Source organism: Bos mutus, chromosome 10 (assembly GCF_027580195.1).
Source record: "Bos mutus isolate GX-2022 chromosome 10, NWIPB_WYAK_1.1, whole genome shotgun sequence".
Taxonomy (NCBI): domain Eukaryota; kingdom Metazoa; phylum Chordata; class Mammalia; order Artiodactyla; family Bovidae; genus Bos; species Bos mutus.
The window spans coordinates 13,137,349-13,151,615 of NC_091626.1; the positions used below are offsets into that span (position 1 = coordinate 13,137,349).

At 53.4% G+C, this 14,267-nt stretch overlaps 1 protein-coding gene across 3 annotated transcripts in view; it reads left to right on the forward strand.

Moving 5' to 3' along the window:
- Window positions 1-13,987, forward strand: part of SMAD6 (SMAD family member 6) — a 77,905-nt gene extending 63,918 nt beyond the window's left edge. For all 3 annotated transcript variants that reach the window (XM_070377327.1, XM_070377330.1, XM_070377328.1), the window contains one exon: window positions 12,164-13,987. In XM_070377327.1, coding sequence (XP_070233428.1) covers window positions 12,164-12,705 — 542 coding nt within the window. In that variant the 3' untranslated portion in view covers window positions 12,706-13,987. The remainder of the gene's footprint in view (window positions 1-12,163) is intronic.
- The last annotated feature ends 280 nt before the right edge of the window (window positions 13,988-14,267 follow it).

A 14,267-nucleotide genomic window follows, 5' to 3' on the forward strand; every position in this document is an offset into this window, starting at 1 on the left:
AGGCATATCTTTGAGAGCTTTGCAAATAAGAAAATCAGCTCCCATCCTGTTCTTTGGCATTTCCATGGAGAGCCGTGCTCCCTGTTCCATTCACCCTCGCAGACCTAGCAAGCCTGAGAAATTAAGTCCACCCCATTGCCAAACAAGATGACTGTAGGCTTTAGGTGATTTTATTTTATTGAAACAAGCGTGGCACATAGCAAGCTCATCTGGTGTTCCATTGGCTGGGTTGCGTCATGAAGATCAGCAAGTAGGGATGTCGCTTCTCCCTCCCCGGCTCCGTGCCCTGGCTTCTAGACCTCCGTGGTGTCATCTGTTCAGTGGGAATGGCGTGGCTGCTGCCTTTTTTCCAACCTGGGGAAAATCCAATGATTTCCCGAGTGCCCGCCCAGCCCTCAGATGCGCAATTCCAGTCATCTGTTATTGACAGTGTCTTGGTCAGGAGGCAGGGTGCCTGGTCCCAGGGTGGGAAGGGCAGAGCCCAGGTGAAACCTCATCCCCGGCCAGCCTGCTTGCAGGTGGGTGAGGTGGAGACACACGCCCTCCTGATGAGGGCATCAAAGAGCATCATGGAGGAGGGGCTGAGTGGTTCAGACCCAGGGACTCAGGAAGGCTTTTCAAAGGAGGTGACACTGGGGCCTTGGTAGTTGAGTAAGAGTCTGATGTACTTTGGGGAATGGAGGAAGAATCTCACTTTCATCAAGGGCCAGTTACTGTCGTTAGGGCTGTCATGAACCCGCCCCCAACTTGACCCCTTGGAGTGAGTTACACTGGCTTCATGGGTGTTCAGGGATGTGTGCCCCACTCAGGGCCTTGTGCAGAGAAGGGGCCTCTGCTCAGTTTAAGGCTCCGCTTTCACTACTGAAATTCTGGATACATTTTGAACAAGGAACCCTGCCTTTTCATTTTGAACTGGGCCCCCCAGTCCTGTAGCTGGCCTCGACACTCAGAGGTGTAGTCACCTGCTCACTGTAACACAGTCGTTAGGATCTGCACTCGTTCACCTCTCTGCTGCCTGTGGTCTCACGGAATTTTCCAGATCAAGAGAGAGTAGACAAACTACACATGGGGGGCGGGGGCGGGGGGAGGTGGCGGGGGAGGTGTTCAAGGCACAGGGAGCTAAAGGATCCTCCTCACAGGGGACGGTGGAGCCAGGGATTTGAGGGGCCTGGGTTGTTGGGGCCTCCCCTGATTACCCCCTGGGATGTTTCTGCAGCAGCATAGGTTCCTGCCTCAGAGACAAGTTGATTGAGGGCAATTTTAAGGTACTTTGCTTTTATGGCTTTACATTCGGTCCAGGTAGAAGTCTGAGGCAGGAGGTTTGCCAATAAAACTCATATTGTATTTGGGAAATAAAAGAGAAATGGAGGTGCCCTGAATTCCCCCGACAGGGCAGGAGCGTGTCCCCAAATGGGCTTCCTTGAAGCACATTGCCGATTACCAGAGACCGCTTCCCCCCACTTCTGACGCCTGCGCAGGCTGTCCCCATCTGAACCCCCAAAGGGCCGACTTTGTTCTCTGTATTCTCAGATTCAACAGGGAAGTCAAGGTGGGGTTGAGTCAGTGAACTTTGGTACCTGAAGGCTCTGGTGAAAACCCACTCTCCCCCAAGACAGGAACCCCAAAGAGCAGCCAGGGACCTGGCTCCTGTGAGAATCCAGGAGTTCAGCCATCAGCAAGGCTGACTCGCAGGCAGGGAGGACGGGGGGCCCCTTCCCTCTCACAACTGCTGCCTCTCTCCTGGGGATCCAGGTACCCAGCTTCAACATTGTACACACACAGTGCTTTTTTAGAATCTTTGCAGGGTTAAGATGAAGAGCCAGGCTTTCCCACCCCAGGGGGTCTCTGGCTAAGGAAACAAACAAACTTACTCAGAATCCTAACTTTGTGATAAAACAAAAGACGACCTGGAATGAGAGCAAAGTTCAGAGCCTTTTGTTGCAGAAACTGGTTCCTTCTGGAAAACGTGGGGCTGATTTTATAAGCTGCTTATCACCAGCTCTCCCCTCCCCTTGGAGACTGAAGCTTTTCACCGTCCTTCCCTCCAGGACACAGGGAACCAGAATTCTCCCACCTAGACTCGAATTTCTGCCTGAAGTCGGAGAGGTTCTCCCGCCCAGCCTCCTTGCTGTTGTTTTTCAGTCACTAAGTCGCACCCAACTCTTTGCCACCCCATGGACTGCAGCCCACCAGACTTCCTTGTCTTTCACTATCTCTTGGAGTTTACTTAAATTCATGTCCATTTAGTCAGTGATGGCATCCAACCATCTCATCCTCTGTTGCCCCCTTCTCGTCTTGCCCTCAATCTTTCCCAGCACCAGGGTCTTTTCCAATGAGTCGGCTCTTTGCATCAGGTGGTCAGAGTATTGGAGCTTCAGCTTCAGCATCAGTCCTTCCAGTGAATATTCAGGGTTGATTTCCTTTAGGGTTGACTGGTTTGATCTCCTTGCTGCCTCTTTGGCGTCTTGTCTTTTCCAGCGTAGGGTGTTGGGGCTTCGTTTAGGACCGTCAGGCCGGGCCAGGTAGGCCTGCCAGTGTTTCTGGGGTACAGTCTGATGCTCAGCTCTGATGGAGAGTGATCTGATCGCAGCCTCAGTGTGGCTCTCAGAGCTGGGCCTGCCTGCAGAATGTTTTTAAGAAGGAAGCTTGGACCACAAAGCACCAAGGCCTGGGGAGAAAAGCCACAGCCCCCGGGCCCAGCGAACCTGAGAAAAGCTTACAGGGACAGCAGGGCGAGAAGGATGCTGATGGAAGTGATAGGTCCTGGTGGGCTCCGGGGATACTACGTGTGGAGGAGACCCTGAGCAGGCCTGTGTAGTAGGGCCCAAAGGAGAGCTTGTTTTATGCCAGGGTTGCAAGAGGAGCTCATCTTTTCAGGATCCATTCGCATACTGCAGGAGATTAAATAACAGAAACCTTACCCATCTCAGCCCAGGCCGCCACCTGGTTCTGCTGGAGACATGGGAGCGAGCAGGCAGGGGTCAGGGTGCCAGGGGTGAAGGAATCCCGCTGGGTCCAGCAGGACTGTTCTTAGAGACCAGTGACAGCTCGGCAGGCTGACCACTGACAGCGCATACTCCCTCTAAACCCTTCAGGGTGGCGCTCCCTGGGCCTCCCAGAAGAGCAGAGGCAGCGCGCAGGGCCCAGCAGAGAGAAGCAGGCTTGGGGTCAGGCCATCCGGTCAGGATTCCCACGCGGCCTTGCTCTGTGGCCTCTGTGACTTGGGGTCTGTCCTCAGAGAATGGGGGTGATCCTGCCTCCTGAACTGGGTGCAGAGCAGAGAGCGCCCGGCACCCCCCACACCCTCCAATTACTCAGCCAGGGTCAGCAGCCCTTTGCTGAGGTCACCCTCCATTACTGCAGTGTATGTAGAACACGCTCCTTGTGTCAAGGAAAGGAGATGGGAGTCCGTGGGAGAAGCTGTCCTGAAACACTGGAAAAATACATGTTTGCAGGACTGCATTGGGGTCTATAGATAGTTGTTAGAAGGCATGGTTTTTGAAAACCCCCAAAAGGTGGGCAGTGTCTACTGGGGCCTCCATATTGCCACATCTAAAGACGACTTTGAACATCCAGTCCTTATAGAGCCGCCAAGTGCCGGCTTGGAGTGGACATGGATGGGCTGTTACAACACAGACTCTGTGCCATTACCCTGCAGGCCTCTGGGGTTTTGCAGCTCATAGGTTGTAACCACGAGAGAGTAATGCCAAGTCTCCAGTCTCCACATAGACGTGAGCTTGGATCCCAGATTGGCAGCTTCCTAGCTGAGGACTCTGGACTCACTACCTGACTGTTAGACCTCAGCTGCTTCTAAAAATGGGAATTACTAAGAGAATGAACAGTATGATGAGACAGTGCATTTAAAGTGCTTCATACTCTGCTTAGCATTGGGTAAAAGTTCATTAGATGTTGGCTGGTATATCATCATCATTATCACTACTATTACTACTGGCTGGTTTATCGTTGTTACTACTGGTGCTCCTCTTCTCAGCATTTCCCCCTGATTCTCAACTCCACTGGCACATTACCTGACCTAATATGAATACCCTTATGAACTATACAGACTGAATCAATCTATTCAATAATTTATACAATATAGAGATAAGATATACAGTGGTAATAATACTAGTGAAAAAAAATAGCTGTTAACTTACAGAGTGCTTATTTTGAACCAGGCATTATTTTGCACTTGAAATTAATCCCAGCAGCCCGAGGCAGTAAGCGCTGATTGCATCCCCATTTTACAGTTTAGGAAACTGAGGCCCAGGTAGTGAAATCACTTACCCAAGATTTCACTGCTGGTGAGTGGCAGGGCTGAGATTCACACACATAGGCCGCTTTGTTCCTGGACCCTGTGCAGGAGACACCCAACTGGTCCTAGCTGCCAGTCTATTGTGAGTTTCTCCTGTAACCCTGGCCAGTTCCTTTCCCTCTTGGGGCCTCAGTTTTGCATCTGCAGAATCCTGAATTGTGGCCACACGGACCACGAATTTCCTGGACTCCCTCCTCCTGTTGTCATTTTCCCTTTGCCTGCTTCACTGCTGTCCAGGGGGTAACCCCCCAGCCCTCCTGCCCTCAGCAGAGCGGCTAGTCAACTGTCTGGAAAGTGGTGGCCAAACAGTCCTTGGCCCAGAAACCAGCGGCTGAATGAGCCCCCAAGGTGGACCCCGTGAAGGCGGCGGTGGTGGCCAGACCGCCCGTGATGTAATGACCGATTAGGAACTTCCTCTTGGAAGCCTGGCTTCCTCCAGGGGCCAAAGGTGCGGGAGTTGAGGTGGGGGCGGGGGAGGGGCGGGTGGGAGCGAATAAGAGGAAACTCCTGTCAGCTGGGCCCTGCTTTTGGAAAGCTTTCAGCGGAGCGGCTCGTTCTAAGCTGTTGACCATTAACATGGCCCTGTGCACATTCCTTCTCTGCTTTTACTACCGGATCCCAGTGAATAAAGGACGGGTCTCCCCCTCCCTTAACGAAGGAAAAAAAAAGAGCCTCTAATTAATGCTGCATCTTTAGACTTGCTGCAAAACCTGAAGCCATTTCTGCAGCTTAAAATGACAAAGGAAGGTTAAGTGGAAACTTCTTTTTCCCCCTTTAGTTTGATAACAAAAACTACTTATCTAATGGGCAAACAAGGCTTTTAAAGGGGTGTTAGGTTAACCAGATGCAGGGCCACGTAATTACTCCCAGGCCTGGGAGCCTCAGATGAAAAAGCTCCTGGTTGGATGGGAACTTAAAAGCCGCGGGCATAACATGGGACAGAAGAAAGGAGTTTTCCAGGAGGGCAGGCGGCCCCAACAGGGCTCTGTGCAAAGGGGATTGGAAAAGCCAGCCCTAGGCTCCTCCTTGGCTCTGCCACCAAATTGCTGGGTGACCCTGGGCAAGACACTTAGCTTCTGTGAGCCTCCCTTCCCAGCTCTCGGTGGGGTCTGCCCTGGTTTCATTGTTCATTTAAGGTGTGGCTGGGCCAGCCCCCGGAAAGGCAGGGAGGCTGCTGTGGCCCAAGGGGGTGTGAAGCAGCAGCCAAAGCTTTGAACGTGGAGGAGCCTGAGCAGCCCAGCTAGGCCCTGGAGACTGGGGGACTCGGGGCCAGCTTCCTGTGAATGCCCTGAGCCTTCACATTTCCCTTCCTTGGAGTCTAAGCCATCCGGAGACTTTAATCTGGGCACTTCTGTGGTTCGCGTCCCAGGGTGGGCAAGTCCAGGGCAGTCTGGCGCGGCGGAAAGGGGAAGTCACGAGGGAAACAGGCTGCATTGCGTGTGTTCAGGCTTTTGGAGTGTGCGGCCCACGGCGGAGCGCACAGGAACGTTCCTGCCCTTTGTTTTGACAGAAAGCTGCTGATTCAAAGAAGCTAAAGGCTTTCCTTGGGATTTCAGCTTTCCTCGCCTTCCCCAGACTACAGTGGGCCCCATAGGTGCCCCAGCATCCCCACAAAATTACACATTGGGCTTGCAGGACCCTCACTTGGTCAAGAGGCCCAGAGGAAGGAATGCCAGCCATTGGAGGGGCTGGCTGCAGTGCAGGGGAGAGGACCTCCCGCTGGGCCAGTCTCCTCCTGTCCATGACAGGCATCCACCACCCTCTGGTGGCAGGAATGTGGGCGCCACCCAGAGGCCAGGCCACCCTTGTCCGGCCTGTCCCCTGGGCCCCCTGGGAGCCCTGCTGAGACCACTTTTAGGACAAGCCACAGAGGGCTGGCCTTTGTTGTCATCCTTTCAAGGCGTCGTACCTACGATGAATTGCACAGCTCTTTAGCGCATAGGTCATGATTTTTGACAGTGTGTATACCCGAGTTCCTGCTGTTCAAGATAGCAAACATTTCCAGCATCCCAGAAAGTTTCCTCATCCCCATGGGTTACTCCCCAGAGGTAATCCCTGTTCTGATTTCTGTCACTTTACTTCATTTTGTCTACTTAAGAATTTCGTATCAGCAGAAACAGCACATCTTTTGGGTCTGGCTTCTTTCACTCAGCCAGACGCATCTGAGATTCACCCACGTTGGGGCGTGTTTCAGCAGTTTATTACTTTTTACTGGTGAATCGTGTTCCACTATAGTGCGTTCATGCTCAGTTGTATCTGACTCTTTAAAACCCTATGGATTGTAGCCCGCCAGGCTCCTCTGTCCACAGGATTTTCTCAGCGAGAATACTGGAGTGGGTTGCTATTTCCTCCTCCTGGGGATCTTCCTAACCCACGGATCCAACCTGAGTCTCTTGCGTCTCCTGCATTGGCAGGTGGGAATTTACCACTGTACCACCTGGGAAGCCCTCTTGTACTGAATGGATGTGCCTTATTTTTGTTGATCCATTATCATAGCCTGTTTGGGCTGTGATCACAATGATACCCTAAATTGGGTAGCCTAAATAATACATATTTATTTCTCACAGTTCTGGAGTCTGGGAAATCCAAGGTCAAGATGCTTGCTGGTAGATCTGGTGTCTAGTGAGAGCCATTTCCTGGTTCATAAATGGTTGTATTCTTGCTATAGTCTCACACAGTAGAGGGAGGGGGCTTTCTGGGGTCTCTTTTCTGATCTGTTCATGAGCTCCTCACGTCCCAAGGACCCTACCTTCTAATACTGTCACATGAGGGATTAGCATTTTCAACCTGAACTTGGGGAGGGACACACATGAGCATTTAGTCCACTAACATCCATCCTCCTGCTGATGGACATCTGAGCTGCTTTCCAGGTTTGGGTGATTACGGTTAGAGCTGCTGTGAACATTCATGAAGTCATAGATGTGTAGAGCTCACTGTGCAGAGGGGAAGACTGAGGCCGGGAGAAGAGAGAGCGCCTGCAGATCGGGGCCAGGAGAGAGGACACCTGGCTGCAGGACTCCTGGCCCCCGGTCTGGTGCTGCTCCTCCAAGTCCGCCCCAGACATCACGCCAGCCCGCGCCTCTCCTCTCCCCCTCCCCCCGGAACCCTTCCAGCCGGGACCCAGAGTCTGGCTGGGAACTAGGCCAGGCCCTGAGCAGGGGGTAGCGAGCAGGAGTTTCGGTCAGAGAGCGGTCATCTTTGATGTTGTTCACTCGGGTCTGACTCCCCGGTATTTATTTGCAATTAAGGAGCTGGTTCCTAATTAGGCTGATGGCGGGACCACAGCCTTGGAGCCATGAGAAGAAAAAGATCTTCTGCAAGAGGCTGTCCCCTCATATCCTGAGAGGCAGCTCAGGCTGCAGATGAGAGGCATGATGGGTGGAGTGGAGCTCTGCGTCTGAGGGGAGTGGAGAGGGGACCCTGGGTTTGGGGGCGCCTGCCTGCTCATTCTCAGAGAGCGTTGTCAGCTTGTGAACACGCAGCATTAGATGTGAATACACGTGTGTGTGTAAACAGAGCCGCAGGAGCACTCATCTGTGTTCCTCATGTTCAGCTATTCATCGCTTCACTTTGATTTCTTCACTTAATGAGCACCTTTTTGCACTTCAGGTACCAGGCTGGGAGCTAAACCTTAACATTGGTAAAGTGCTTTACAATTTGCAAAGGCCTCTGCTGTCCGTTGTCCTGTTGTAACCCCCCATGGTGGTGATCCTGGGTCATGACCCCCAACACCCGTAAGGAGCCCTGGCCTTTGAAGGGTTAGGCCAGCATGGGGACAGATAAACAGCTGCTTCTTTCTGCTCCAAATTGATCTGCTGCTGGAGTTGCCAGAAAGTTCAAAGAGGGACTGTGTAATTGAGGTACTCAATTATGAACAAGTCCATTTTACAGATGGGGAGATTGAGGCTTGGGGACATTCGGTGACTTGTTCATGGCCACATATCTAGTCTGTGGTGAGAGTTAGGTCTGTCTCACTCGGAAACCTTTTGGATCATGGGACAAGCATTGGTTAGAATTCTGGGGTCTCTAGTTCTGGTCCCACTTCTGCCACCCACTGCTGTATGTCCTTGGGCAAGTCACCTGGTACCCCCCAACCCCCGGGCACCATCTTTGGGGCACAAGGACACTGGGCTCAGTTGATGGTTCCCACAGGCCACTCTCAGGACTGAGTTTTCACTGGTCTATGGTGAAAAAAACAAGAAAATTTCTTACAATGTAAATATATTTTTAGATTTTCTGATTTGATTTTTTAAATACTCTATTTTTTGAGAATCAAATTATACTTTCTTTTGTGCTAGTGACAGTAGATGGTCTTGGGGTTTTTAATCAGTCTGTATGTGACAAAATAAAATTGTAGTGACCTTGTAATATTCCCACCCCACCCCCATTAAACAGTGTATTGGTTTGTGAAATTCCAGAGTATTGGGGCTCCCTGGATGAAATAGTGCCGTGGGACCCTCAAGCTCTGGAGCCCAGAGACCCTGAGAGCTAGGAGGAGACGAGGAGGCCTCAGGCATGGTGACAGGCTTACCTGCTGGGCTGCTGTCTCAGGATCAAACCTGAGACCCTAGACCTTGCCCAGCACCTTTCAGGCCTGAGGCCATCAGCCCCACCTACTGGGAAGGATTCCAGTAAGGGGTAGTGTGACGGCAGTGTGCCCACACTTGGCATATATTCTGTTTCCTTCCTCCTTCCCTTGCAGGGTGTTCCAAGAGCACCCTGGGGATACACGCAGACTTGGGACAGATGCAGAGAGGACTAAGACCCACCCCTTCCTCCTTGAGAGTTGAGGCCAGCCAGGGATGCTGACCAACAGCACAAACACCTGCTCAGGCCAAGAGCAAGGCTGCATTTGAGGCTCTAGGCACACAGGAGGGAGAGGTCAGAGAGGGCTTCCCAGGGGCGGCAGTCCATCCCTTGGAATTTGGAAGACCTGGCCCAGAGCCCAGGCTTGATGAGGTGTTACTGCTCATCCAGAGGCCACAGGAGGTGAGGCCCGGACTAGGCGGTGTCCCTGAGCACCACGGCTGGGGCCCAGGGCAACTCAGGGGCTGGGTGGTTTATCCCCATGCATAGGGTTCCATCCCCCGTGAGGAGCACCGACTGGAACAAGACCCGAGACACAGGTGTTGATCAGGGTTGGGGCGTGGTTAGATGATGAGGGCACAGTTGGTTTGGCTTGGCTGGGGTTGGAGGTGCTGAGAGGAGGGGGACAGGAAGGCCCACTTGGCCTTGAATTAAAAGCCTTTTAGGAGCTGCGAGGGAAGAAGTGCCCCACCCCTGGGGTCCCATTACTCTTCTCTCTGTTAAACTGCTTCTTAAGCTTTTATGAGTGGCTACACCCTGGGGCAGAGCTGCCCCTTTATGACTAGGGTGGCCCCTCTGTGCTTATCTGTAGAGGCGGACAGCAGTGCTCCCTCCCTCAGTAGGACTGTGTGAGTCTTCAGGGGATGAAGGCCTTTCGTTTGTGACTCACCAGCTTGTGGGTAAGCACTTCTAGGACTCACAGACCACGAGAGCTGTCATGGTTGCAGATAGGGAAACTGAGGCTCTGAGAAGGTGGGGGGCCTGTCTGGAGTATGGAGAAGAGCTCCCCTCGAGAGTGTGGCCTGGCACTGATGCCAGCCCCAGCACTCTTGAGCGTGTGCCCTTGGCCGGTTATGGCACCTCCCGGGGCCTCAGTTTCCACACCCGTGGACAAGGCTGGTAGCAGGTGCACCAAGGCCGTCGTGAGGAAGTCACCTGGCTTACGGAGGGCACTCAGAGGTGCCCGCTGCCTGTGTTGTTGTGCAGCGTTCTCCAGGCATGCTTCTTTGCCTCTGCACCTCTGTGCCTGGTGCACTGACGGAGTTCTCACCTAACGAGAAGGTTGGTTTCGGAGTTTCACAGCCAGGCTGGGACGGTGCTGCTTCTCTGCATCTTGAGAGCTCTCAGACCAGTGCCAGATGGATGGATGGAGAGAGGGACAAGGGCGTGGGGTACTCCTGGCGGCCCTCCTGCTGGGACTGGCCTAGTGCCCACTGGTTGAGGGGCAGGTCAGCTGAGAGCAGGGGGGCCTGTTTCCCCCACTCTGACCACAGCTAGAACCATGAGGGGTCTGCGTAGGGACCATGAGACAAAGTATACATCCTCAGGGGCTAGCCTGGGGCCCTGTGGCTGGGACCTTAATGCCACCCTTTGAGGCTGTGCCTAGCCCCAGGCCACAGCAGAGCAAGCAGCCTAACAGGAAGCCCTTAGGTGCACAGTTCCCTGCTGGGGGCGCCTCCCAGAACATAAGGGAATGTCAGGAGCTCGGTCACCCTGCTGCTCCGTCTAGGCGGGACTGGACTGAAGGCCGACAGAGCTGACCTCACCCAGGCTCCTGAATGAAGTTGTTGGCAGTGCTTTCTCCCTCAGGTGTGACTGGACTTTGCTCTGTTTCTCTGGGAGGAGCTGAGCCATAAAGGGCCTCACTGTGTCCTCATCAGGCCTCCAGCAGACCTTCTCCCCCTGCCGAAGCCCCAGCCGGGGGCCTGAGTGGGAACACTTCACCCCACCGGGCGGTCTGCTTCTCAGAGCGGTGAGCTCAAAGGAGAGCCCAGGCGTCGAAATGCTTCAGAATCTGAGGCCGGCCACGCCTGAGGGCAGGAAGGAGGGGGCTGCCCTTCAAGACGGGGCCCTTGCTATACCTGGAAATTGTTAAATTCACGCAGACGCATAGAGGTGCTCCCAGCTGGAGTGAAAAGGGATTCCAGTCTTCATCCAGGCCACATCTTTGCTGTCACTGGGGAAAGTGGGGTCTGGAGAGGAGCAGCTGGGAAACTGGAGCCCTTGAGGAGCATCTCCTTTCCCACTTAGAGACCCTTCATTTCTATGTCTCACAGAAGCGGCTGCAGTTCTGGTGAAGACCTGCACTTCCTGCCAAGAGAGCCAACCTGAGGGGCTGGGGTGGGGGCTGCTGGGAGACTCTGCATCACGCTCAAGGCTGAGGCTGGGAGCCATCAGCATTGAGCAGCAGTGATTCCCAGCTGCAAGAGATACTGGGGGCCATGTCCCCCACCCCACCCTATCCTGCCTTCTGATGCCTGAGTCCCCTCCAAGGGGTGATTTACACCCCTCCATTGCCTCACCCTGGTAGCTCACACAGTAAAGAATCCACCTACAATGCAGGAGACCTGGGTTCAAGTCCTGGGTCCGGAAGATCCCTTGGAGAAGGGAATAGCAACCTACTCCAGTATTCTTGCCTGGAGAATCACATGGACACGGAAGCCTGGCGGGCTATAGTCCACAGGGTCACAAGGAGTCGGAAATGACTGAGCGACTAACTTGCACTTCACCCCACTCTGTTCAAGTCGAGGCTTGGACTGACTGGGTTCAAATCCTGGTGGTGCCACCCGCTAGCTGGGTGGCCTTGGGCTGCCAAGTCTCAGATCCTCATCTGTAAAATGAGAAGGTGGCCTCCTCGCCATTTCAGGAGGACCCAGAGAATCACGTGTGGAGTGAGGCCTGCAGAGCACAGCACCCAGAACAATGTAGGTGCTCACCGTTCAGCCCCTCCCTTGGGTGTGTGGGTGTGTGTCCCTCTTCCGCCGGCTTGTAAAACTCTATGGGCCGGAGCCGGGTGTGGCTCGTGTTTGGGTGCCCGTGGCACCTGGCACAGTTAGGTGCCCTGCCTTTGTGTGTGTTTGTGGGTGGGGCTGGGCGAGGGGGCCTGCAGGTTAAGTTTGAGGAGAGCCTGGCCCGCAGTAGACGCTACGCATGTCTGTGGGGTGCTAGAAGCTCCACGCACCTCCCCCTTCTCCCCGGGCCAGGCAGCCATACCACCTCCGCTGCCCGGGAATAACAGCTGCGTGCCCTGTGCTTGCCCCGCAGACGCCAGCATGTCTCCGGACGCCACCAAGCCGAGCCACTGGTGCAGCGTGGCCTACTGGGAGCACCGGACGCGGGTGGGCCGCCTCTACGCGGTGTACGACCAGGCCGTCAGCATCTTCTACGACCTACCTCAGGGCAGCGGCTTCTGCCTGGGCCAGCTCAACCTGGAGCAGCGCAGCGAGTCGGTGCGGCGCACGCGCAGCAAGATCGGCTTCGGCATCCTGCTCAGCAAGGAGCCTGACGGCGTGTGGGCCTACAACCGCGGCGAGCACCCCATCTTCGTCAACTCCCCGACGCTGGACGCGCCCGGCGGCCGCGCCCTGGTGGTCCGCAAGGTGCCTCCCGGCTACTCCATCAAGGTGTTCGACTTCGAGCGCTCCGGCCTGCTCCAGCACGGCCCCGAGCCCGACGCCGCCGACGGCCCCTACGACCCCAACAGCGTCCGCATCAGCTTCGCCAAGGGCTGGGGGCCCTGCTACTCCCGGCAGTTCATCACCTCCTGCCCCTGCTGGCTCGAGATCCTTCTCAACAACCACAGATAGCGCCCCCGCCACCTGCCCCGCCGCCGGGGGGGGCCCCGTGCCCAGAGACACAGCCCCCACGGACGAACCCCCCCCCAGATATCATCTACCTAGATTTAATATAAAGTTTTATATATTATATGGAAATATATATTATACTTGTAATTATGGAGTCATTTTTACAATGTAATTATTTATGTATGGTGCAATGTGTGTATATGGACAAAACAAGAAAGACGCACTTTGGCTTATAATACAGATATATTTTCTTTCTCTTCCTCCTTCCTCTTTATGTTTTTTTTTTTTTTTTCTTTAAAGAAAATGATACAGCAGAGCCAGGTGGAAAAGCCTGGGTTTGGTGTCTGGTTTCTGAAATATTAATGCCCAGACAAAAAGCTAATACCAGTCACTCGTTGATAATAAAGTATTCGCATTATAGTTTTTTTTTTTTTTTTTTAACTGTCTTCTTTTTAACAAAGAGGGATGTGCAGGGTTTCCGTGGGTTTCTGACCAGTCAGGCATTTGAAACTTGATTTCAGTCTTTTAGCAGTTAAAGAATAGAGGGAATTACATTGAAAAGGAAGGAAGGACCTATGTTTGTTCTTAAGACCAGAGAAGGTTCTGTTGTTCCTTCCCTCCCTTGGCTGTGGGGTGTCCACAGGATTCAGGAGAAGGAGGGGGAGTTTGTGGCCCATCCATCCTGGGTAAGTGCTTCCAATCTGATGGGGAGGCTCATGCTCTGGCTTACGCCAGCTCTCAGTCTGATGTCCATATCTCCCATCTCTGAACTGTCTGCAAGCTAGAAGACTAATTCTCACCACTTTGGGGAAATGATCTGTGGAAGAAAGACTGAGATGGTGGGTGTTGGACCCACTTAATGGCCTTGTGGAAGCTCCCTGAGCCCCAGGGTGAAACTCCCTTTTAGGACCTAAATAAGCTACCCTCTGATCCCTCACCAAGGAGGTCAGAACCTGCCCATCTGGGGCTGTCCTCATGATTGATGCAAAGGCAGGTGGTTTCTTTCTTCTCTATAAAAGGGAAAAAGTTAAAGGTTCTGGAAGGGTAAATGACTAGCTCATGAAACTGACCAAGGTTAGAACTTACATCTAATTGTAGGACCAGAGCCATATTAAATCAGTTTCCTCTCTTGAGAAAACTCAAAAAAAGAAGGCCTTCTTGGCCAAATAACTAGGGAATGTTACATTGTATATCTTCTTTCTTGGAGATTTACATTAGCCTATTAAATGCTCTGAGAAGTCCTGTGTATTATCTATTGCTGCGTAATAAATTATCCCAAAACTTGGCAGCTTGAAACAACTACCATTTATTATCACACAGTTTCTGTGCTCAGGAATGTGGGAGCAGCTTAGCTGGGTGGTTCTGATTCAGGGTCTCTTGAGGCTGCAATCAAGCTGTCGGCCAGGGCTGCAGTCATCTGAGGCTTAACTGGGCCTGGAGGACCCACTTCCAAGCCTGCTCACGTGGCTGTTGGCTGGAGGCCTCGGTTCCTCACCACGTAGGCCTCTCCATTGGGCTACTCATGACGTGGCTTGCCCGAGAGCAACTGATCCAAAAGAGAGAGA